This window comes from Lasioglossum baleicum, chromosome 3, assembly GCF_051020765.1.
Source record: "Lasioglossum baleicum chromosome 3, iyLasBale1, whole genome shotgun sequence".
Classification (NCBI taxonomy): Eukaryota; Metazoa; Arthropoda; class Insecta; order Hymenoptera; family Halictidae; genus Lasioglossum; species Lasioglossum baleicum.
This window is the reverse complement of record NC_134931.1, coordinates 14,769,162-14,795,566: the sequence shown is the minus strand read 5'-3', so window position 1 is coordinate 14,795,566 and position 26,405 is coordinate 14,769,162. Positions and strand designations below refer to the sequence as shown.

The following is a 26,405-nucleotide window of genomic DNA, read 5'->3' as shown; positions in this document are numbered from 1 at the left end:
GAATTCTCAGGTATTATACAGGGCGTACTACACAAAGTGTTACAAGCTGTTTCCTCGGAATCTAATGAAGATATCGAATTAATTTTTTTTAGATTAAATGGCTAAGGGGAACTAATATTTTAGTATGTATTAAATTTTTGTTGGGGTAATTTTTGGGGGAGGAAGGGGGGCCCCATCATTTTTTGTTATTGTGATATCACTTGTTAAACTCAATAGCATTTACTTGAACGTTCTTTTTATTGCACATAGTTACAGGGTTATAGTGAACATTTGATATTGATTTTGCGTATATTGAAAGTGCTCAAAAGTCCAAGGACATTATTTTCAACATTTAATAAAATGTAGTATGTGATAATATTATATTTTTCGTTTTTTTTTCGTTTCTTCAACGTATCAATGCACAACAAATTGTTCGTTATAACTCTGTGTAACTAAGCGCAACAAAAAAGTTCAAGTAAATGCTATTGAGTTGAATGAGAGGTATCACAAAAATAAATAATCAATAATATTAGATCGAAAAGAAAGTTCTTACGGTTGTTGTTATTTTGATTTTATAATAAAAACTGCAAGAACTTTCTTTCCAACCGAATACTTTCCATTTTTAAAAAATGTTGGGGCCCCCTCCCTTTCTCATCCCAAAAATTACCTCAAAAAATTTAATACATACTAAAATATTGAAAAATTAATTCGATATCTTCATTAGATTCTGAGAAAACAGCTTGTGACACTTTATCTGGTAAAAAAACCATGTATATAGAATTGTACCACACTGCTGTATTTTTGTAGTCGAGAGAAAGTAAAGTAATATTATTCAGCAATATAAAATGAATATATAAATAAGTATAGAAATCTAAAAAGATAGATGCAAGTTATGAAAGGAGGATTTTGTATTTTCAAAACAAAAAACAAATCCTCTTATGCCAATATAATATATATGTATGTAAGACACAAAGTGTGAGTATATTTTGTTCAATGATTTTTAACTAAATATACCACATATTTAAGGAACTTACATAAAATTAATTTTACAGTTATTCAACGTTAACTTTGGTAATCTTATCTTTCGATTTTATTAATTAGAACTTTAATAACACAACCTATACTCTCATACATTTTGAAAATATTATTTATGCGCCTCTAATACTTTTAAAGAATTTCAAATTTGAATGACACTCACATTCTATTTAAATCGCTACTTCTGATAATCTATGTATGTCAAAACAGGTGAGATTTTTCGGAGATATTTTCCAATCGTACTATGATATGGACAATTCAAACAATATATTATACGTACCTACATATCCTAATTAATGTAGGATACATACGAACAAATAATTGTTAGAATTTCATAATGTTTCAATCAAATGTTCTTGTATTAGAGGTAATGAAAAGTAATTCGAAACGTATTATAACTTCCATCAATTACTGATGAAAGTATACATTTCACTATTATTTCTTAGTGTACTGGGATGACGTTCTAATGAAATAATTGGACCAAATTGTATCACAATATTCCCATAAAATCTTTCGAAAATGTTCTGAAAGAGTCTTGATCGCTCGAATATTACAGTTAACTTAGCTGCATGTATCATTTCGTCTGTAAATCTAATTTTTTTCTGACCAATTCTATACTTTTCTATACTTTTGTGAAGCAGGAAATGTGTTTATTAAGTACATAGAAGGTATTACAGTTTTCAACGAATTAATGTTCACGTCGAACATGTGGTTGAAAAAGCGTCCATGAATTAAAAATATTTGTATTATATGTATAAATCTGTACTTCTCAAATATGTTTCTTCCGTTAGTTTCATCTTTTTCATTACACATATATCACTTGTGGACCCTGCTTTGATCGCTCATGTTTAACGATCGACCAATGGCTTTACCTGGTAACCATGTATGGCAATTTTAGAGGACTCATTGATCCTCGGTTCTAGTATTACGATTGTGATAAATAGTAGAAATGTTAAAATGTCCGGCTTATACTCTTCGATCGACAGAGTAAAGAATATTCTAATAGAAAACATCCCGTATAACCGAAGTGTCTTTCGTTTGGATATACTTTTTCAATTTGTTCCGATTAAAGAAATCCCATTTCTAAGGCGTTGTAAAGAGCCTGCGTGTCCGAGTGGCTGTTTATTCTCCAGAATGGAAAGTTGTGGGCACGTGCTGCCGTTTCTTCATCAGAATCATCTCCTATTACCACGTATGTGCATCTCCGGCCAAATCGTGCTATCACCCTTCCAAAGCAGCTTTCTTTCCCTAAAAATGTATATTACCGTTTATACATATATTTAATGCATGTCTAAAAGACATAGCTTTCATTTAGTTTGCTAAAAAAGCGACACTTTCATGTTTCATAAATTGGAGAATTTTTTATTCAATCTAAAGTAATAAATACACAGTAGATTGTGACTTTACTGTACAGTTTTCTCTCGATAAATACCCAAAAAATCTTGTTTTTAACCCTTTGCACCCGGAGCTATTTTAATTTGAGAACCAAACATTTCTTCCGACTCACAGTGGTTGGAAATCGCCAAAACGTGGCCAAAATAGGAAGGGGTATTTAGTTCAATTTTAATTTAGTTTAAAATTGATACTCTAGGGTTCTTCGGGTTGCTGATTATGAATTTGATGTGAAAATCACAAAAAACAAAATGGCAAATTTGATATGGCGGATGCGTTACACAAAAAATGATCGGACTCATTTGAAAATTAGTATTCCCATATCGCTTGTGCCGTAGAATATGAATTTGATGTGAAAATTACAAAAAACAAACCGGCGGACGTGTACTAGAAAAATTATTTGATTTCCACAAATATTTGGTAACAGAAGATCAGATGATTTAACATAGCGAAAAATGTCAGATTTATTGTTAAATATTGCATCCGAGGCAATTCGGCCGATTTCGGGCAAATTTGCCGCTTCGGAACGTTACGGTCGCTAAGGAAATGGCAATAACTCATAAGGTCGTAGGCAAATGAAACATACACTTGTTTAATAGCCTTGACAGTTTCTTAAAAAAAACAAATGAACGCTTGATCTCGATTGATAAACAACTTTTCTGTTAATGAAATGTAACAGATGCGTAGATTTCTCCGCTTCATTTCCCAAAGTTTTAAAAAGTGAAATACAGCAATGAAATCGGAATATTATATTAAATTAGGACATACCCGATAATAGAAAGAATGATAATCTAGCGTTACAGCGCGGTAATAAGTCGCGAAGGTAATTTCAATTATGGTTGAAAATGCGGATCTTTTAACACTAGATTTACCAAGAGGGGGCAAAATTACTTGCTCCTGATTTGTTCTGTAAGGAATATTAAAATTACAAGTACATATGTTTTTCCGAGAAATTGTTTTAGTGAACTTCTCTATTGAAGTAAATATTTCAATGAAACTGGTACGAAATATTAATAAATGCAATTTTGTCATTATTAGAAGGCAATTTATAAAAATATTGGTTGTAACAGAAAAGAAACGTGCTCTCCCACTTTGTAAATAAAGTACTACTACACAGATTTCTAAACTATGGAAAAAATTTTTTACTTTTGGCCACAATTTCGGTCGAACTCACCACTGTGCAACTGAGATTTAATTCCATTTTCCATTCTAAATTCTTCATTTTATTGTACCTATCTATAGATATGCATTTTTCATTTAATCTACCGATACAATACCTCATACAATACTTAAATGTTTAGTAATTGATTAAATACCAACATATTTGATAATGTAAACAATATTTTGAACAATGGTTTAGCGGTGGTTTTGAGTCAGCACTCGAGTGCTAAGGGTTAATTGTTCGAGAACTATCCCAACTACCGCAGGGTTTACTATGTACGTGTATATATAAACCAATTTTTATTCGAATTTGTTTAAGTTACTTGCATTTTGTTTGAATTTATTCTGATCATCCCTTACAGCATGTAAATTCGAAACTAATAAAACAGAATTTGTTCGATTGGAACAAATGATTATTACCGTTAACAGTTTACAGTTTTAAAAATGTAATTAAGAATTGAATTTTGCATTTTTTTCGTGAGCTCAACTTTTTTTATAACAACACATGTAGTACAGATAAGAGTGACTTTCCTCGGATCTTACCAATTTTCGTAGCAGAATAAATATTCTCAATTGGGAATATTCCACCGATTCCGAAAAGCAGAACTTTTGATAGAGCAGGTACCAGTTGTGTGTTGGTGACTAATATGTTGATGCAATGACTCCTTTTATTAATAAGACTTAAACATCTCACGGCTGATGCTAACCAGTTATCAGTTAACACTTCGATTTCTGATCGTAATTGCAACCATTGTTCCTGTTTCGCTGCGCCTAATAGGCCACCGACGTTATTCCGATAATTACTGTAAATTTCTTTTATTTTACGATATCGGAAAGCTAGCTTCCGCATCCAATCAACACCACCTCGAACACCAGAAGCCAAACATATGCCATTGTTCGCTGATGCACATTGAAAACCATCGGTGGCAAAGTTGTAAGAAGACAGGTCCTGCCCGTTATCGTCCGACGAGACATCATCAATGTGTACTTGATCACAATCCTGTGGAGTAATGTCTTTTTCGCTTTCAGTTTGTATTGGTTTCTTGGATATGTGCGAACATAAGGGGGTAGACTCATTCAGTGACGCACCCAGGATGTAATCTTGGGGGAGTGTCGAGCTGAACCCAGCCCTAGGTTTTGCGTGATGACCTTTTTTTTTAGCCAATATATCTGTCAACGGTACCCAGGGCTATTCCGCGATTTTAATTTTGGAAGCTAAACATTTTTTTCTTGGAGGTGACTTGGCCCTCTGGCTCCTCCCCCTGGGTGCGCCACTGAACTCGATTCTAGGATTGCAAGGGCTATCCTGGGCTATGCTATTGCCTAGGCACCTGACAACTATCGCGACTTTACTGTATATGGATATATAGAGGAGACTTCCCTCTATTTTTTTTATTCAAACCTGAACTTTCTCGCGCGTTTAATTTTTACGTAACGCCTCGTTTTTTTTTTATCAAAATCATGCATTTTTATGAAAACCAATATTTTTCGAGAACATTGCGTGATAGAGCAATTCTGTTTTCGAATTTCATTTTAGAATGACAAACTCTATAAGAATCACGCAACAGATATTGCTGAACAAATTCAGTGTAGTACAGTGTCATTAATTACCAGACTGCGGATTTTTCTGCAATTATGGCTTTTGAAAATTTTCGAAAAATGCCAGGTTATAAAATACGACAGAATTTAGTACGATTTTCATTTATTTCAGACCTACAGAGGCTACTACCACGGAAAATAAGATTGTATTTGATATTCGAATTTTTTTCTTAAAATTCGTCTACAAAAATTGCAAAGTGCATAAACATCCGCAGTCAATTAACTACTCTGTTACAATTGGATATGTGACATATGTTCTACAAAATGATGGAAAACACGTGACGATCTTCAAAAATGTGAATAAACTTTTTAAGTATCTGACCATTTACCTCCACATCATTGAAGAAGAAATGAGTATCGGCTAAATTAAATATCATTTCCTCCATCCTGTACGCCACTGGGGCTAAAAGAGTTTGATCTTTATGGTGTTTTATTGCATATAGTCCATTGAGCAGCGAATGAAACACGACTATGGTTTCATCAAGGCTCCAGATGAATATCCGATCAGGACCGGCTTCCGTCGTATCCGCAGAACCTATACTGTTTCCACTTCCGCTTTGTCGTCTTCCGCGTTTGCAAGGTTTCGCCGTCGCCCCTAAAATACATTCGTTCGAAACATTATTTTATATAGCTTCCCGAGTACGATATTTAATGTGCATGAAAATTAAAACAACGTCAGACCATAAAGGAAACATAGTAATGCTGATATATGTATTTCCATTTAGGATATTAAATGACTGACCTATGTACTTCCTTTTTTAACCACTGTTACAATTTTCAATTTGGCACGTACTACTGCAAATTGTTCAAACTGGATTGATCTGATTTGTCGTCGTAGCTTTTTGTTGTGCGGTAATATACAGTTCGTCCCACGAACTCTGTCCACCTGAAATATCTTCGTTATTTTAAACAATATGCGGATTTCAAGCAATTAATAATATAGTACAGTGGTCGGCAAACTGCGGTTCGCGAGCCACGTGAGCCTCTTTGGCTACTTAAGTGCGGCTCTTCCACGAATTACGTGTTTCAAATAAATTTATTTTATTTTAATTCAATATATATAGTATTTTAACACAATTTTCGATCAGTCAGTGTGTTATATCTAAATTCAGATAAAGAGCAATTTCTTCTCTATTTTTATCAATAGATTGCGGATCTTTATGCAGAATAAAAATTGTCTGCATCGATTGCAAGGAACAGAAACTAAATTCAATGTTATTTCTTTCCTTAATGATTTGAACAGAGGAGAAATCATACACAGACTGGCATCTTCAATTCTAAAAATTTTCCAACAATTTTGAATTTCATCTACTCAATTTTGATATAAATGCATAAAGATCCGCAATCTATTTATCAATAAATAAGATTGTTATAAAGTATGATATCTAGTTTTATTTAGTGTACCTAGTCTTAACCGACTTCTCAAAACAAGGTACATGTAAAGTTTGGCTCTTAAAAGAAATCTAAATCGTTGTACTGCTGATATTTGGCTCTTTTGACTAATGAGCTTGCCGATCACTGGTATAGAGCAGTACAGTAAAGTCCCAATCTAAGCCGATTCTCGGTTCCGTGTTGTGACATAGATCGGGACCGGATACTAATTTTTTGTGGCCGCGTCCGACCGCGCCGAACGTAGAAAAGGACAGCATGTAAATACGGATCGCGCGGCCGAAGGCGCATCAAAAAATAACGTATCGGTGAGACAATACTAGTGCAATAATGAAATTTCTTTATATTTTTTACTTATTTTTAATGAAATTTTACCTATATACTTGCGACATTTTTTAAATTAAAACGACACCAAACAAGATACCATTAGAACCATATTTACTGTACATGTGAAGCATAATTTATAACTTATCATACATTTAATAATTATGCTATATGTAAAATATGTTTTGAAAGCCTAAAAATGCACAAAGATCCGCAGTCTACTTATGACTTTTATTTGAAACTTTTTCGCATATTTTGTTTAAAATAACGAAGATACTTTAAGTGAATAGTGTTCGTCGGACACACTGTGTTCTAATGTTATTCGAATATTAATTCTATTATGTACTTTTATTTAGAATATATTAAAAATATGTTATTTGTTACGAAGTCGTTTAGAATACTGAAAAACAATCGTTTAAAATATCGGAAAAATGATTTTATCTCGGTAAAATATATTCATTACAACAAAAGAGTGATTTGATTACAGAGCGCATGTTTAAGAAAAATATTAACTCGGGAGAAAAATGTAAAGGTATAAAATCGCACGTACGAATCGTGTTACCTTCGATGTTTGTGGTTTCTCGTGCGGTAAGATCGCTGGCATCGTGAGTAGTTGCGTCCAACGTGAGTGCAGACTTGGTCGAATCTTTTTACAAAAAAGCGGGATTCGTTGTTAGAACACAATTATCTTTCTTAGATAAGAATTTGCAGTATTTAAACCATTAACACATAAACAAAGAAGTTGTTTAGACAGAATTTGATCGAATTGGCGCACAATGTATGTACATTAGACATCAATGATTTACATATAGAAGCATTTCATCTTTGAAGTGTTTTTAAATGCACTATCACGGGAGCAGCTACAAAAATCGAACATTTTATTATTTACAGTTAGGAGCAAAACTGATCACACACAGACACTTTAAATCAGAATAACTTTTTTATGAATGAATCAAAGGGCTTCAATTTCTCTGTAAGGCTAGAGGAATTAGTTTAGTAAATGCGTCTAAAAATATAATGAAAAAATGCATTTTGTCGGAATTGTGAAAAACAATAGTAAAAATTGATTTTTACAACCTTTTTAGCTGGGCCAGTAACGACAATTTCAAAGATGTGTTTGGTCAAACATTGCAATTTTTCAAGATTTTCCACCTTTTTACCACTTCAAGTGGTAAAATAATTGCCCCACTGAACCAAACATTTTCTTATATTACTAAAAACAACGGAGATATTTTCGGTGTAAGTCTTAGGTGCCTCACCCTGTATATCCGAAGAAATAAATTTATTGAATAATTCTCTACAAATGCATCTTTAAATGTGACGGAAAACCTCTGAACATTTCATGAAAACAGCCAAGAATGCGTGCGCAATACTGAAAAGATAGAAACTTCAAAAGTTCCGTATCCGTCGAAACAACGTACAGATGAATGAAAACGTTACCCCCAAAATTCAGGTTTCCGACGTTAAACGAAGCAGGTGTCGTATGATAACCGTGCATAGGATAGTATCCGGAATACTGCAGTGGTACCCTGTCGTTGCTATACAAACTGTAGGCGCTATAATCCAATTTCTGCAATACATATAAACGGAAAATTATTACTTATTCTTTAATGAAACTTTCACCAATATATTTGTGGCGTTTTTCTGATTAAAATAAGACCAAACACGATAGAATTCTAACTGTATTTAGTGGTGTAATTGACAATGAAAGTTTCGGGCGCAAGGAAGGACAGAGTATGGGGAAGAAAGAGACGCGGAGAGTCGCAGTCGCTTCGGCCTCGCGCGGTCTCTCTTTACACGCGCTGTCCTTCTCTACGTTCGGCTCGGTCTTTGAAGCTCAAAAAAGTAGACTATAGAGGATTTACTGTACTATTGTTCACGATTGTAACATAGGCGTAGGGTAAAGTAAGTACAGTAGGATCTCGATTAACCGGCTTGATCGGGAGACAAACAGCCCGGATACTGATGGATAATTGAGCCCCGAGGAAATAATTAAAATGTAGTACGTACATTATATTCCAAAATAAATTTTTTATTGAAAATTTATTTCTCTTCATAATATAATCATATTTAAACGCATATTTGTTTATAATCGGGATCCGGTTAATCGAGGTCCTACTGTATGTAATACAACGAATCATGAATACCTGAGAGGACGATGATATATTCTGGGCTACGTTTGGAAAATTCGTTGTGCCACTGTTGTACGGGGTGTAAGACGAATACTGAGTCATGGAGCTTGGTGTGGTGTAGGAGGGCAAATAAGAACTTTGTAAGGCCGAGGCATTCTTTCCCGTCGTTGCTGATCCGTAAGGAGGAGAATTGTACAAGCTGTCAACGTAAACGTGTCACATTAATAGTAGTACATAGTACATAATACATACGATTAGAGCTGTAGTGTGGTATGATCCACACTTTATGGACTGAGATGTTGAGGAAGGGCGAGAAGGGAGGAGAGAATCCTGCATATGAAATTTCAATGACGAGTCTTTATTAGTTTTTGAGATATTAATGAAAAACTGTCGAGAAACATGATAAATATTGGAGAAAGGAGGAAGAGAGAATGTGCATGATATGCGAGAGACACCTGGGGAAGCTAAAGCATCTGGCAAAAGAGTGAATAAATATAAGTATAGAAAAGATAGTATACAAGAGATATAAAAGAGTGGAAGAAATAGTAGACTGGCTCAGGAGTATCGAGAAAAAAAGGAAAGACATAATCAAAAGGAGAGAGGGAGAGGCAATATTAGATGTAAGACATTAGGATAGATTAACATTGATTATAGACAATAAGGCATATGATATGGCATGGGATATGGGTGGAAGAATGGATGGATGACATAGAAGAACTGTAAACCAAGTCCAATTTCTTGGCCGCGAGGCCGAAATAAATAAATACTACTACATATAATCTACAGGGTGGTTCACCAGATACTACAACCTCGATTTTCGTCATTATTATTATTCGTAGCGAAGAATGTTTATAATAAAGTTGATTTCTTAATTGGTAATTACTTTTAAATAAGTATTTGATGTACATCTATATATATTTGTAATAGGGTAAATTTGGAGTGCAAAACCTATAACGATTAATCGGATGTTGGAAAGAAAAGAATAACAGCCATTTTGAAGGATGAAAGGCACACACCTGTTGTAATATTGATTCGTTCCGTACAATGAACTGTAGTCCGCCTTTTCCATGGAGTCCGGATACTCCTGCTCCTTTTCTTCTGCATTCTCGTCGATATACAATTCCCCGCTGGGCGGTACGCTATCGTTCTCAGGACAGTCCTGCACTTCGTTCTTGACCTCTGTCTCTGCCAGTATGATCAAAACATTTCACGTTCACATGCTTTTTACTGTGACTTTTCAACAATTCTAGCGAATCTATTGTTTTTCGACGGTGCGATATATGAATAAACCCGAGTTCATTCAAAGCCAACCAACATTTTTATTGCAATAGTTCCGGTTCAAACCAGGGACCAGAAACAGCAGTTATTCTAAAATTTTTATTATTATTATATTATTTATTATTATAGAATATGAAGAAAAAAATTCGAAGAACGAAATGAGTAAAAAATATTGATTTTTAAACTATTTGGTTACCAATAATAATAATAGCTTTACGCATTTATAGTTTCTGAAAATTTTCAAAAAAGGGTGGAACATAAAATTCGATAGAACTCGGTAGAATTTTTACTTTTTTGAGGTCTGAAAAGGCTACTATCACTGGAAATAAGATTGCATTTTATTCCACTTCTTTAAAATTCGTCCACAAAAATTGAAAATTGCATAAACATCCGCAGTGTAGTTATTACATAGTGTCAAAATTGATTGTATTATGTACATACAACAGATAGGAACTTTATTTACCATTGTTTGTGGTTCGAGGGTGTTGTACCGAGGCCTCTGTCGATGAAGATACGTTACCAGCATTGTCTAGAACCCCTGCTGGCTTCGTTGGATCAGTGTCTTCGGTTAACATATCACAATACTTGAAACAAAAAAATAGTTAGCCTTTTATTCGACTGAACTGTCTGACATATCATCCGTATGAGAAAAATCTATGTACAAGGTGTAAAGAAATACGGCGGCTACCATAGGATGATTCTACACTCTACACCTACACCCTCCATTTGGTTGAAATTGAACTAAGGAAGGTGCCACAAAATTGAGCTTTATCTTGAATTTTAAGGTCAAAAGGTCAACGAATTGCATTGTATTTTACTCTCGCAAGGGTCAAAAGTGTAAAAGGAACCATGGGTCGCAACTCAATCGCGACGAGTAAAATACGATGCAATTAAAAAAAAATTGTTGACCTTTTGACCTTAAAATTCAAGGTCAAGGTCAATTTTGCGGCACCTTCCTTAGTTCGATTTCAACCAAATGGAGGATATATAATCATCCTATGATGGCCGCGACATATATTTTCTTTACACCCTGTACATACAATAAAGCCTTGATCTAACAATAAGACAACGGAAACCCTAGGATCAACGAAAAACGAATATCTGCGCGGTAAATAATAAATAAAATAAAAGTGGCGACTCATATTAGTGGCGACTCATTGTCAGAGTCACCACTAAAAATTGCTATACCATTATTCAAAATATTGTTTAGATTACACTGTCCAACAAATTTCAACTTTTTTTTTACGTTTCTATTTTTACTAGGCGATTGCGTTGATTCCGAATCTGCCCTTAGCTTTTCCCCTAGAGGCACAGTTTCTGAGAAATTTGATTTTGAAAAAAGACATATTTCCCAACTTTAAACAAATATTCTAATGTTATTGTAAAAGATTTTGAATTGTTCTTTACAGCAAAAGGTTCTGTAGACTTTCCCGAAAACAGTGATGAATATGTCTTTTCTTCCAAATCAAACTCAAAAACTGTGCGTCTAGGGGAAAAATTAAGGGCAGATTCGTGAATCAGCGCAAAAAACTCTATGAGAATCGCGTAGTGAAAATCGAAACGTTTGTTGGCTGTTGAACAATGTTATTAAATACGTATATTGGTATATTCGTATATTGGAAGCATGGAAATCGCGCTGAAAAAAATGTGTCGGCGTACAAGGGTCCTACGTTGAAGAATTTTAAAGGTTTGTACTCGTATGTTCTATGGATTTTGTTAAAAAAATGTGGTCGCACTACTTTCCGGACAGACCCTGTACATACATAAAAAAAAGTTTAATTTTCGAGTTAGTAATTTTCCGGTTAATATTAATTACCATTGTATCTATAATATATCCGTCTTAGGGGTTCACTCCAAACCTACATTTCTATCGCACTAAAATTTTCGATATCTTCGCACCTTGCAAAGGTATTGACATATCTTCGATGAAGAGATACAGGCCGATCATAAATTCGACCGGAAACTAAAGTATCTACCTGCTCATGTTTCGAGCGTTGGGACAGAAGAATTGATAGAAATACGAGGTGCGAAGGCGAAGGGACTTCGGCGTCACTCAGGCACGTATGAACTGTCTCAAGTCTGTTTGAATCGAATGTTCCTTCGGTATCGTTTCAACGTCAACGACTGTATAACGCGCGAAGAAACGTTGTAAATGCTAATTTACACAAGTATTTGATGTACTTATATCTTTGGAATAGATAAAATTTTGAATTTCTTAACAATTAATTTACATCTGATTTTTTAAATAAAAATTTACTTGAAAATACTTTATTTGTAAAAGGTTGAAATTGATTTGCAAAAGGGTGAAAGTGATTTGTAAAAGGTCAAAGTAGTACTCTGAGAGAGTCACCACTAAAAATTGCTGTACCAATACCTAAAATACAGTGTACATTAATAAATAAGTTGGTAACCTAATCAATTACTAAACATTGAAATATTACATGAAGTATTATTTCAATTTCATACCCATAAAATTAAAAAAATCGTACATATGTATACATAGAACGGAATTATTCTTGGTCGGAAGAAATGTTTAATTTTCGAGTTGAAGTAGCTCCGAGTGGAGAGTTAGATTTATTTTAAAATTACAACTCTGAGACGAAATCTAATAATATCAAATGACAGTGCAGATCATTCTTATAAGTAAATACAGTAAAGGAACGTTATAACGCAGATTTTATTTTCAATTGAGAAGATCAAGCAGATCTGCGAGACATAAAACACCAACAGGGATCCTCAACGTCTGCGATCGCTTGACATTGCGCTGAGGGGAATGTGTGAGAAGAATTTTTGGGATACACTCGGGCACAGCTTTTATTACGTCTAGATCATAGAATATTTTTTATTTTAGCGAAAAATTCAATGTGGATGCCATTATCAAAAATATATTAAATAACAAACTTGTTACTACAAATATAGTATTGTTAAAATTGTTTCCAGATATCTTTTGTCACTTTTTGCAAGTACTGTTAGCTTTCTCAAATAATGTTTTATTTATATCGATAGAATAAATAATGTCAAATGTGTTGTATTTAATACAATATCGCAAAATTCAAATACGGTCTTTTGTATATATAATCAATTATGAAAAATATAATTCAGCACGAATACATCAATTTTTGTTAGTTTTTAAATTTAATAAGTATTGTATATATTATATAATAAATAATAATATAATAATATAGTGATAATAATAATAAATAAATATATAATAAATGTAATGTATAATGATATTAATATTATTATCATTAATATTATTATGAATATTAATATAATATTATTATTAAATATTCATAGCACGGCATTGTAATATTATCAATATTAATATCATTTTTATATTATTTTTTTCTTGAACAGTTTTAATAAACTCAAAATAGTATATCCACAATAGAGTGTATTGATTTCCCCGACCTAGTTCTACATAATAAATGCATAAAATCCGCAGTCCACTCATCAATTTGTTCAATATATTCTTTAAACCGTTTCTCTAATTTACGTAGATGTCATTGCACTTATTCCTACGCCACCATTTCCAAAATCTAAATTTCCTTAACCCCTTGCCGTGTGATTTTGTTCACAGCTACGATTCTTCTTTTTCCTTGATAACTTCACAGAAGAAAAAAGAGAATAACATTTATCGCATGTCTATTTTATTTCAACTTAAAAGAAGAAAACAACATTCATCGTTAATAATATTCATTCATCATCATTAATAATATTATCAATAATATTATTAAATACTCATAACACTGCCGTATCTGAGTGTGCACATTGCAAATTACTTGTACAAACAAGTCAGTAATACAATCAATAAAGTGGCTATCGAATCAAGTGATGAACGTGACGCCAAATGTAATTCAACCATATTGTCACATATACTTGTAACTCCAAAATAAAGAATGTGTTCCGAAAACTTGAAACAGACTGCGAAAGAGAATTTGTCGCAAGAATAGCTAACACCAGAGACAACTTCTGGAAAATAGTTTGAAACACGTGAATTAATGAACCTTGATGACCAGTTAGCTCGTTCTCATCTTTGTAGAGGTATTCTCACATAACGATTTGAACTAGTCTTTCCCGTTTTAACTAACACCTTGAGTAGCCTAATCGTAAGTAACGCAAACATAAAAAAGAGAGTTTACGAACACATTCCTATTAAGGATGGTAGACCTTATTGTCTACTTGAATAATCAAAACTTTATTGTGCCCAATTTCTAACCCTTAGCACTCGAGAAAATTGCTGTACCATTATTAATAATGTTGTTTACATTATTAAATATGTTAGTATTTAATCAATTACTCAACATTTAAGTAATGTACGAGGTATTATACCAATTTCATATTTATACACAGAAAAAATTAATACATGTAGAATGGAATTATTCTCGGTCGGAAGGGGTGCAAAGGGCTAAATGTGCATACAGTCGGAGACAATATTAAGCGGACACTCTTAAAAATCGCATAACTTTTTTCAAATTGGCCCAACGGACTTGGATTTTTGTAAGATATTAAACCGACTAGTTTGCTAGAGAATGAGTAAACAAAAATTTATTTGGATTGCAATTGGTAGGAATCATAGAAAATTTAGAACATGATGTTTTTATCTGAGCCTGCAACAATTTAAAAAATGCGTTTTGTAGATTTCGGTAACTCAACGTTGCAATGAGCTACAAAATTTAAAGATGATTACGTAAGGGCAAAATGCCCTGATAAGGCTGAAAATCTACGAATTTCACCATCTTTAAACGTATGTAGCTGATTGCAATGTTGACCGATTTTGATAAAACTTTCAGTATGCGTATGTATAAGTTACCGAAATCTACAAAACGCATTTTACAAATTGTCATTGTAGGCTCACATCAGTTAAAAAAGTTGAAAAAACATCATTTTTTGAATTTTGTACGATCCCTACCAATTGCAATCTAAACAAATGTTTGTTTACTGATTCTCTAGCACTAGTCGGTCTAACATTTTAAGACAATTCATGTCCTTTGGACTACAGTTTCTGCTTAAAATCCGCAGATTCTTACATCTTTCGATGCGCGTCGTTTTTTTAATAAAACATATATTACTACGAAACGTATATTTAAAATTTTCATTACGAGCGCTAATAACAAAAGTTATAAATGGTGTCTCTTTTATTATCTCGTGTAATTCTTAGCAATTGCAATTTTTTCGAAATCCTTTTTGCGTGTCATTTGGTAAATCAATTCTTATAATTGCTCATAAAAAGTCAGGTTGTTTGATCCGATCATAAAAAAGTTATACTATTTTAAAATCCGTTCAAATACTTTCGTGGTTCACTGTATGTATGTCTGAAAATTACGATCTTCAGATTTGAAACTGAATTGCGGATTTTTATGCATTTAAGAAAAAAACGTGCAGCTTCAACGTGAAATAGTATAAACGTTAAGAGGTCCCCTTTACTTGGCCCCTGCCCCTATCTGATTATAAATGTTCAAAGTGATGTCCGCCGATAACGACCCACTTTCTGACACGAGGAAGTATCTACTGATTGTGCTATTCTTCTAATGTTATGTTTACGTAAGATTTCGTGTTTGCTCTTTCCTCAATTCTCTGCTTTCAATGTGAAATGAGAAATATGTGTTCCACGGATCGGGTCATTTTTGACCCGAAGACCATCGAGCGTATAGTTACATCGGTCTCTTAACATTAAACCTGGGAACACCGGTCAAAATGACCGGTTTCAGGTTTTTTATTTTACAATTAGAAACATAATAAAACTGATTTCATAAGAAACGATTCTGTAGATATCTTTGTAGTAGTGCACGTAGTACAATAGGAGCCGCACAAAGTCCAAATAAAATCAATCTTGTCATTTTTATAAGGGAACCATATGTACCAGTTACTTTTACGGCTCGATAGGTATAGTGTTAATATCGGACCAAATTTGCTGTATGTGTATAGCTAACATAGATCTACAAAACACATATTTTATATTTTCATTAAGAGCCCAAATAAAAACGTTTTAAAAAATGCCTTTTTTATTTTTGCATGTAACCTTGTGAATTATAATTTTTGGAAATTTTTCTGCACATCATTTAGTAAACCAATGCTTCTAATTGCTCACAAAACATCAGGTCGTTTGTTATTCTGTTTTAAAGGGCGTACGAATAATTTTGTGGGCCACTGTATATGCTTCCGAATAATGCAAATTACGTAAAACGTGAAAATAGAGATTGACCTTTTATCTAGCGCTTTTAACAACTGAAAACCCCCATCTTTGGATTATCGAGAAATTTGAAGGCGCATCCCATCCCGCACCCTTGCAATTCTGGTAACTATCCCCTTAAGGGAGTAGACTCCTTTTTCCAGGATTACAAGGGTGCGGGATTCGCGTTCTAATTTTTCGATAATACAAAAGTGGGGGTTTTCAGTAATTAAAAACGCTAGGTAAAAGATCGATCTTGGCGCTCTCGCCCTCAAAAGTCTTATTTTTTCGTTTACGAGACGTATTTTCATAGCTGCGTGCTGCCAAATAATGCAAATTACGCCTCGTAAACGAAAAAATAGCTATATCTTTTATCTAGCGTTTTTGATTACTGAAAACCCCCACGTTTGTATTAACGAGAAATGAGAACGCGAATCCCGCACCCTTGCAATCCTGGAAAAAGGAGTCTACTCCCTTAATAGATAAATTAGAATGTGATCTGGCAAATAGTCCACCATCACAATATGATCGGTGTGAATGCGCCTGAATGCAACAACTTGGTGCTTCGCTGAACGTTGAATAGTGCAGAGCAGGCGAGTTGTACTATGTATATGCGTGGATAAGGGCGGAGCACAGGCAGATAGTGACTTGGCAACATAAAGAATACATAATGTAAAACATCGTGAAAGGAGGTTTCATTGGCTGTTCTCGAAGGTTCCTGGTATACGCCTACCCATCCGGTCACTCCACCTCTTCGACTCGCAATTGGCAGACAATAATGAACCTGGCACGAACGTGAACCCTTTTCCTTCAACCGGAACCAGTAAAAATCGCTTTTGTTCTCTCCGTTCTGATCGGCAATCAACGAGTGGAATCGTTACGAGAAAATTATCCATGAAGCATACTGGTTCAGTTCCTGAATCCTTTTCTATATTATAATAATTACTAATTACTCTCTCTTTTCAAGCTAACGCACACATATAGAGAAAAATTTCATGGATACTTTATTTATGAATAGGGGAGACCGCGGGGCTATAAGTTCCCGGGGTAAATTGTTCCGATCATTATTCATAAAAAAGAAGAAGCACGCGCGATTCGTTTTCAATTGTTTTTGTTATAAAAGTGAGTAAACTTTTGTAATTTATTCCACTGTAAAAAACCGAACGAACTTATTTGCCAACTCAATATTAGAAACTTGTTTCTGCAATTGACATATTCGGCTCCCTTTAACTTTTGACCAGGGACCAAAAATAATAGTTACTGTAAAATTTTCTACGATAAAAATCATTAATAAAAAGTTGATTATTATTGAAATTTAAGATAATGTATACGGAATATAAGGAACAAAATTCGAAGAACAAAATGATTAAAATTTATAAGATTTCTATCGCTCATAACAGTTATCGATGAGGGAAGTTTATTTCGATCGCTCATAACAGTTATCGATGATCGAATATCTTTTCACTTGTTCATATAATTATTGATGAGGAAATTCATTTTGTTGCTTATTTATTGAGTTGTCTGCTCTGTTTCGAATGGAGCAAGCCTATGAAATTCATTCAGAAGGCGTACAACAAGACGAATCAACAGACCATAAGAACAACACAAAATCTGTTTGTTTATCACATTAAATTTTGATTGTAGCAATTAATTTTACGTATACAAAATTTATGAAATAATCGATTGTCTCCCATTTGAAAGTTGTACTATTTAATCATTACTATTACAAATTTCCTTCATCAATAACTGTTATGAGCGATCAAAATGAATTTCTCTCATGATAGCGGCGCGGCGCGGTGAAAACAAACCAACATTCGTGACAACATTTCGACACATACTAATGAAAAAGTTCGTATGTATTTTCTTTGTTTTTCTTTTTTTTTCACCGCACAGCTCACCTCGCTGCTCCACTATAAATCCACCCTTAGACTTTAATACAATATTTCAACTATTTATTCAGTTTTATTACAACTCTTCATTATTTACATACTTTTACATATTTTTTCAATTTGGGGAGTCGGAGTCGGAATCGGCGCCGGAGTTGGAATCGGATTCGGAGTCGGAGGTAAAAAAAAAGAGGAGTTGGAGTCGGAGCCGGAGTTAAGAATTTTGTCTGCCGACTCCGAAGCCCTGGTAAAAACCAATTAACGTCAAGCAGTCTAATTGCAACGAGATAAGGTCTTAACAGCAATAGTTCATGGAAGCTCTTGTTTTACGTAAGATAAGCAGACAGAGCGTTGACAAACAATAATAATTGCTAGACTGCGAATGTTTATGCAATTTTCAATTTTTATAGACAAATTTTAAGAAAATGGCATCAACTAAAATTCTATTTTTAATGTGAACAACATCTGTAGATCCAAAACAAATAAAACAATCTAACTAAATTGTATGAAATTTTATATTCTAGCATTTTTTGCAAATTTTCATAAACCATAAAACATCCGCAGTCTACTAATTACAATTGAATAAATACGACTAATCTTAATTAGAGATAGTAATCAACTGCTCCGACAATTATATCGGCGTCGCGTCGTGTACTCGGGGTCAATATTTCCCGTGCGTTGTTTGGATTCGAATAGGTTATAAATCATTGTCAAGGATCGATTGTTTCGAGAAAGTCTTTATGTCCGCGCATGTCATACATATGTATGTATGCAATACCTATGTGTACGACGATTCTGTGTAAATGTCGATGCGATTGTTCGCTGTGCGACACATTAACAAGAAGTTATGCCGCGTATCGGAATACGACGAGAAACGAGAACTCAATTAGCACGCCAATATGTTTGAACGACAAAGGCGCTTGATTTTCATTTTCAGTATTGGTACAATTGTCGGACAAATGCGATTACACAGAACAGAGTTGGGCATTAATCAATTAAAATTTTAACCAAGATTGATTGATTAATGTGTACGATTAAAAAAGGTAATTATTGAAAAATCGACGATTTATTCAATCGATTGATGAAATGAAATTATACAAGGAGACATACTACCATATTGTATACACATAATCTATCTCGTTACACCTTCAAAAAGGTCAGACGAATAAGAAATAAATATAATATTACTTCGACGTCTCATATGAAAAAAATATTGTAATTTATATTCGGAAAATCTTGTTCCAGTGAATCTTCCATTTATTTTGGACATTGCAAAATTGCTTACTGTACAGTGAAGTTTTGAATGTAATATTTTTTTTTGAGAGCGCCTGAATATTAATGGGAGTCACTGTATTTCTGACGAAACCATGAAATTCGTATAATTCGATTCTCCCATCCCAACAGAAACTAATCAAACTCGGGATTGTGTGGGCAGCTGTTAAAGAAACGTTTGGTGTATATGGTGAATGGAACAGAACGAACTTGATATATCTGTTTACACTGAATTTACACATTTATTTGCGTAATACGAAGCTCAGCGTGGTCATACGAATGCGCCGCGCGTTTTCTTCTTTTCTTTTCTAATCTCGCTTTCACGACTAAAAGACAATTACTTCGTTCTACTATTGTAGATGTTTGATATCGTTCAATTTTTCGAAATTTCGCCTACTGTCGAGTCTCAGGCGATTAAAAACTTCAATCTTTCAATCGAATTCCACAGAAATTCAAAATATGCCTATTGTGCCTGAATATATTTCAATTATTATTCAACACTATCGATTAAACTGTTCCTCCTCTACTTTAAACATTCGACGAAAAAGTAACCGCAATACGTTGTTTTCGTTTTACAAAAAGGAATGGAAAATTGAACAATTCTTTCTCTTATAATTCTTGGGGATATTTGGGACACCAAATGACAACACTGTATTAATTAATAATTGGACTGCAGATGTTTATGCAATTTGCATTTTTTGTAGACGAATTTTAACACTAGAACTACTGGGTGAGTCAAAATGACTTTTTCTTGATTTATTAAATAAATACGTTTCCATGAGAAATTTTTTTAATGAACTTCTCTATTAAAGTACATATGTAATTAAAACTGGTACGAAATATAAATCGATGTTTTTGTAATTATTATAAGGCAATGTATGCCAATTGCGTTTAGTACTCGGTAGTTGTAATGTTAAGAAACTCGAATCAAATAAAATCTTTTTGGTGGTAGTATTTCTGCCGCATTTAATATCCTAACATTTTTGGAAAATTTTCAAAAGCCAATTTGCATAAAGAGAATCGCAGTCTATTAATAACACATATTACCAGCACAACATAAAGTACGATCTTTCATACACGCGGATCTCGCTATACAGGTTTTGCACTCCAATTTCACCCTGTTGCAAATCAATTTCACCTTTTTGCAAATCAATTTCACGCTTTTGCAAATCAATTTCACCTTCTTGTAAATCAATATCGTCTTTTTGTAAATCAATTTCACCCTTTTGCAAATCAATTTCACCCATTAACAATATTTAAAATTAATTGTTTATTTATTTAGATTAAATTATAGACTTGTTTATAGACACACGTGAACGGTGTCATTACTGCGAGGCAGAGTACGGCAATAATCAACTAATATTTAAAAATGACTAATAGTCTTTTTGAATGTTAGTCATAGCAAAATAGTAATTGGTCAAAACTTTTTGATTAGTTAGTGAGAACTAATTAATAATATTCATGTATGTTAATCGCACAATAGTGACTGATGACTAAAGATTGATGACTGATCATCAATTAGTAATTCACTAATAAGCAATAGCTAACGATTACTTAGAACTGTGACTAAATTATCAAAAACTTATCACTAACTAATCAAAAAGTCTTGACCAATGACTATTTTGCTATGACTAACATTCAAAAAGACTATTAGTTGATTATTGCCCTACTCTGCTGCGAGGGAAACATAAGACTCGATACTCAATACGCTTCAATAAATACTTGTGTATACATATGTTCTTTCATTTTAAAAATCTACACACAGTTGTCATAGATTACAAAGTTAATGAATTGGTAATTACTTTTAAATAAGTATTTCATCTACATCTTTGCAATAAATAAAATGTTGAATTTCTTAACAATTAATTTACATTTTACTGTTTTTATGAGAACTTACTCAAAAATACTTTATTTGTAAAAGGTTGAAATTGATCTGCAAAAGTGTGTATTTGGAGTGCAAAACCTATACAGCACCTTTCATATCTAATAATGTAAACAATACCTTAAACTTTAAATAATGGTACTGCAATTTTTAGTGACGCCTCAGAATCACCACTCTAGTGCTAAGGGTTAACAAAGCCGCGGAGAGCACTTTCGCAAACGAAAAAGTGACTTGAAATGACATCGGTAGACTGGGGATTTTATGCATTTATGGCAAAAATAAGTTGGTGTAATTGCAAACATTAAAAAGATTACAAGAATTTTAGAGTGTCAACGCATTTCTTACAATTTAACCCTTTGCACTCGTGTGTCGAGTGTGAGAGTTTTTATACATGTATTTGGTTTTTCCTTTATTTATTTAATTGTCTAATTTTTTAATTAAAAACAAACATACAAGTTCCACAAATATAAATTGCAACGAAGTTTGAGTAACATTTAATATAATTATTAGTAAACAGAATTGTTTAAAATAAGTAGCAGTCAAGGAACTGTCCTTTGAAGTTTTCAAACGAAACACTTGAAATAGTAATGAAATTGTTGGCAAGAAAATTTTTTAAATAATTCGGAGTGCAAAGGGTTATATAATAAGTCTATTAAAGAGACGAATAAATTCCTACTTGTTTTCTATGTCTTGCAATCTAAGCTGACAACAGGAATCACGCCTTTCAAGGAAGCATTACATTTTTCGGATGCCCTGCACATTTAAAAATTTGAATACGCTGATTGCCGTGTCGCCCATCGAATTCTTAACATACGTTATCAGTAGACTGCGGATCTTTATGCAACATAAAAAATGTTTGCATTGATTGCAAGACACAGGAGCCAAATAAAAATTTCATTCTTCTTTTAGCTATCTTATTAAGCTGAAACTAGTACATCGGTGGCCTTAAATCTTTTCAACACCTCCACTGTTTTAAACTGTACGTACCCGTTTTTGTCATAAACGAATAAAATCCGCAGTCTAGTTATCAGTGACTTTCTGCGATTTACGAAATGCAAGTAGATTGAAAGATGAAAATACAAACGAATATCTGGCATCGTCAGTGTATATACGTTTGTTAGCAAAAATTTCTGGGGCTTCGTCGAATTGCGAGAGTCGCCGAGTCGCCGGTCAACACTAGACAGAAATTCTCATGAATCAAAACTGGACTAGTTTCTTATCGCTGACTCGTTACCCGAAACTCCGTATTCAGATAATAAATTCATCCCGTCTCTGCGAAAAGTGACGCGTCCTTTCGGCTATTCGAAGGGCACGTCATTCGAAATTACGTTATTATTTACTTTCCCGAGGAGTAGAGGTCCCGGAGAAGAAAGACGAAAGGCACTCGGCTTATCTAAACAAAACGTGCAGCGGAGTGTTTATCGCAGGCAAGTTGCTTAGGTTGCTGCTATCCGGCCATCCATCAGCCGTCAAAGAAATGCAACGAAACGAGAGGAATGCGTTGCCGTTGCCGGTGCGGCACGGCGGTATACGTGCAACGTAGGTACATACCTAGTCACCGTGCACGACACTCCGTGTCCCACGGAGCACGGTCAGCTTACGTTTGAAAGGAGGAAAAAGAAAAATAAGAAGAGGGATGGTTACACTGCGGGTCAAGACAAAAGGTTCTCGCCCGGAACGCCCTGACGGCTCTGGTAACCGTTCCCATCCGTCGCGGCCATGGAAATCGCGAGAACTCCCGCTCTCGCTCTGTTCAAAATATTTTCTTCTCCACGATCGGTCGCCACCGAAATCATTTTTGCTTCGACGGTGTTGGATCTGACGGAACTCGTCGTTCCGTCACCCGCTGTACGTATTAATTGCCCGGTGTTCTCGCGAGCGGAGCTGTCTTATTACGCCGCGGCCAGTTTTCTAGCGGGAACGCACAATGTATGCATGTACATGTTACTTAGCGCTGCACAGCGGCCAACCAATTAAAATACATTACTGGTAACGAACCGAATGAGATGCATAAGTTACGCATGCTCAATTGATAATGACTTTTACACGTGTGTGCACGTGCGCGCGCGCACCGAACCACGTCCGCGTAGCATGCGTGACTCCTGCACATCTAATAATATTTAAGGAACGCACACATACTCGCACGAACCCATAGTATGCGATACATCATGCTTCTCCCACGTGGTGGTTTTCGAGAAATTTTATTTCATTAAAAATTTCCCATCAACTACATATTCCGATACGGTGTCTCTGGCGTTAAAACGGTCGGTCGCTCGTTGCTAGACTGCGGATCTTTATGCATTTATCGCAAAATTGAGAAGATGAGAATCAAAACTGTTGTAAAATTTTAACAATCGAAGAAATAACATTCAATTTAGTTTCTATTTCTTGCAAGCGATGCAGAGAATATTTTTATTTTGCATGAAGATCCGCAGTCTCTTCGTTGCTTTGGACTACAAGCTCGTTCATCGGGAAGAGTTCGTGTTCGAATATTGAAAACAATCAGAGTCGGACGATCGATCGCGTCGAATAAATAAAAAAACAAATATTCGTTCAAAGTTCAAACCTTGTGTCCGGTGTTGGATCAAACGAGGATGTTTCGATGGAAAAATTCGTGGATCAAGGAAGCAGTAGCTGGTGTCCTTCCGATAGCAACATCATCATCCCTCCTCGTGTCGTTGGCTCGTGATTGAGTGCGTGTAGAAGACGCACTTGATGGTGTTCGAGCACACTATCTCTCTCACTTTTCTCGCACTTTCCACAACCACGAGATCATCGTGACCACCGGCCGGTACTCTGTCACTGATCGTTATGACCCTAACGACACCCAAGACAGAAGAGAAAAAAGTGGGGGAGGAAAATCAATCGACGAAAACTCGAGGAACCACTTGTCAGACCGAAGGAGGAGGCTGGCAACGAACTTGATGAATGGGAGAATGTAGATCGACAATTGTGTTTTCGGAAAGTTATCCGGTGTTTTCTCCCTGCGTGTTGCCCGTCGCGAAGGGTGAAATGCGCGTTCACGTCTCGTTTCGTCCGGTCTCGTCCTGTTTCGTTTCCTCTTGTGTCTCGTCTCGTCCCGTCGCGTCCCGTTTCGTCTCGTCGCGTTTCGTTTCGTACCGACGAATCAAATCGAACTCGAACAACGCTCGATCTGTCTCGGCGAGAGAAAGGTTCGGTACGCGGCGCTTTTCGTTCGTCGAGGCTTCCTGACGGATTCTCTCTCGTCTCTCACGGACGCAGCCACCAGGCACTATTGTTTCCCTGCGGAGGGTATCGGCTCAGCTCGGCGTGCGATACGCTGCTACAGCCTGTAGAGTTCTGAGCATGCGAAATGTCGCTTGCCACCCCCGCCCGGTGGTCACGTGGTTGGCCGGCCTGTTCCGTATCTCTTTCGCTCGTGTTTCCCCCGTCTCTATTCTTCTTCCCTTCTTTGTCCTGCTGCCGGTGTTCACCCTAGTCGTCTCGCTTCGTCCGTTGGACGCACACAGGTCGCTCGTTAATTAGAATGAGAGGAGCCAACAGCAACTCGCTCGGCCACTCAGCTGTACCAAACAGAGACGAACAGACGACGAAGGACGGTGTACAACGAAAAAGAAAGATAGAAGGCAGCCGTGTTACCCCCTCATTCGAATAATTGTCACCTCCTGTCACCGTTCGTTTTTATGAATCGTCCGGAACTGACAAGCCAGCAGCTCTTCACATTTCTTTTTTCTTTTCCTCCTTTCTTCTTTTGTTTCCTTCTTTCCGTACTACTCGAGAGAAACTCTCGAGGGAGTAGTAACCGTAGTAACCGAGCTGGTCTATGGACGATCTCGATAACGAGAAAACAATTACGCATGCAAGTACTCGTCGGGAGAAGAAATTAGCAGCGATCCAAGCCGAAGGTGGTCGGTCGTTTAATGTACAATATTATTGTATAGCGTAATTTTTAATCCATGAGGCAGTGAGGTGGTTTTCACGTGACCGATGGATTCATTGTATTCACGGCGCTATGCGCACACAATTATTTCAATTTGACACCTTTTTTTGGGTTAGGACAGGTTCCCGAACACACGCGCCAGGAGATGTGACGCGACAACGATTGCCCACGTTGTTCCTTTTTTACATCGCGATTCTGCATGGCGCGATTCTTGTTTTCTCCTTTTCCTCTCCTTTGTTTTATAATCGGAGATAGGGAATTCTTGACGGGAGGTCCGACGGTCCCGCGTCATATTCGTCGGCTTCTCGGAAGGAGAGACTGTATTCTTCTATTCTTTTTCGTCTGTTTATTGATTATGGCGTGATAAAAATGCAGCAAAATATTTACCGCCGGCCGTTTCGTATTAAAAAGAATTTCATGTATTTTTGGACGAAACATACAAACCGTATCTCTAACTTGCGTAATTATTTAACTGTGAATCTTTATCGTATTATAATGAATTATTTTATAAAAATCCGAAGAAGTTGATAAAAATCTGAAACTCGTTTCATCGTCGAGAGTTCTCGTCGAGAGAAATTCGTTTCATCCACAACTGGACACAGCATATTTTATGCATTAATGACAAAAATGAATAGGTGTAATTTAAAAAATTAAATCCATCAGCAAAGTTTAAAAATATACTGTTACATTATTTTCAGTCTATTAAGCATATTGAGAAAGAGAATAGACCTTCACTCCATTCCAGTTTGTTGCAATTCAGGTACAAAATTCTTATTTTGCAAAAGATTCGCTATCTACTCATAACAATTATCAACGAGAAAAAGTTATATCAAACGCTCGTAATTAGACTGCGGATCTTTATGCATTTATGGCTTCAAGAAATGTTCAGAAAATGCTATAATTTTTTATTTATTTCAGATCTACAAAGACATGATCTACACATGATTCCACTGTCTTAAAATTTGCCAGAAAAATTGAAAAC

General features: G+C 35.2%; 1 protein-coding gene across 4 annotated transcripts; it reads right to left on the bottom strand.

Annotated features, from left to right (window-relative positions):
• Positions 1-263: 263 nt before the first annotated feature.
• On the bottom strand, positions 264-24,830 carry Eya (eya transcriptional coactivator and phosphatase 2). 4 transcript variants are annotated; one of them, XM_076420282.1, is made up of 9 exons: positions 24,068-24,830; positions 10,755-10,873; positions 10,028-10,211; positions 9,027-9,210; positions 8,320-8,449; positions 7,430-7,525; positions 5,496-5,761; positions 4,111-4,567; positions 264-2,262 (listed from the first exon to the last, which is right to left on the bottom strand). In XM_076420282.1, the coding sequence occupies exons 2-9, from the start codon at positions 10,813-10,815 to the stop codon at positions 2,081-2,083; spliced, it is 1,560 nt and encodes a 519-aa protein (XP_076276397.1). In that variant the 5' UTR covers positions 10,816-10,873; positions 24,068-24,830; the 3' UTR covers positions 264-2,080. The 4 variants fall into 4 exon arrangements, with proteins under 4 accessions (XP_076276397.1, XP_076276398.1, XP_076276395.1 ...); XM_076420283.1 differs by having other exon boundaries at positions 10,028-10,202; XM_076420280.1 differs by having other exon boundaries at positions 10,028-10,196; positions 10,753-10,873; positions 24,068-24,829.
• Between the last annotated feature and the right edge of the window lie 1,575 nt (positions 24,831-26,405).

Excerpts from the sequence above, each read along its gene's own strand:
- Eya (XM_076420280.1), bottom strand. The coding sequence starts at position 10,864 with ATGTTAACCGAAGACACTGATCCAACGAAGCCAGCAGGGGTTCTAGAC. Across the intron at positions 10,197-10,752 it reads CCCTCGAACCACAAACAATG|AGACAGAGGTCAAGAACGAA; the intron begins GTAAATAAAGTT and ends TCATACTGGCAG. Across the intron at positions 8,450-9,026 it reads ATATATCATCGTCCTCTCAG|AAATTGGATTATAGCGCCTA; the intron begins GTATTCATGATT and ends TATGTATTGCAG.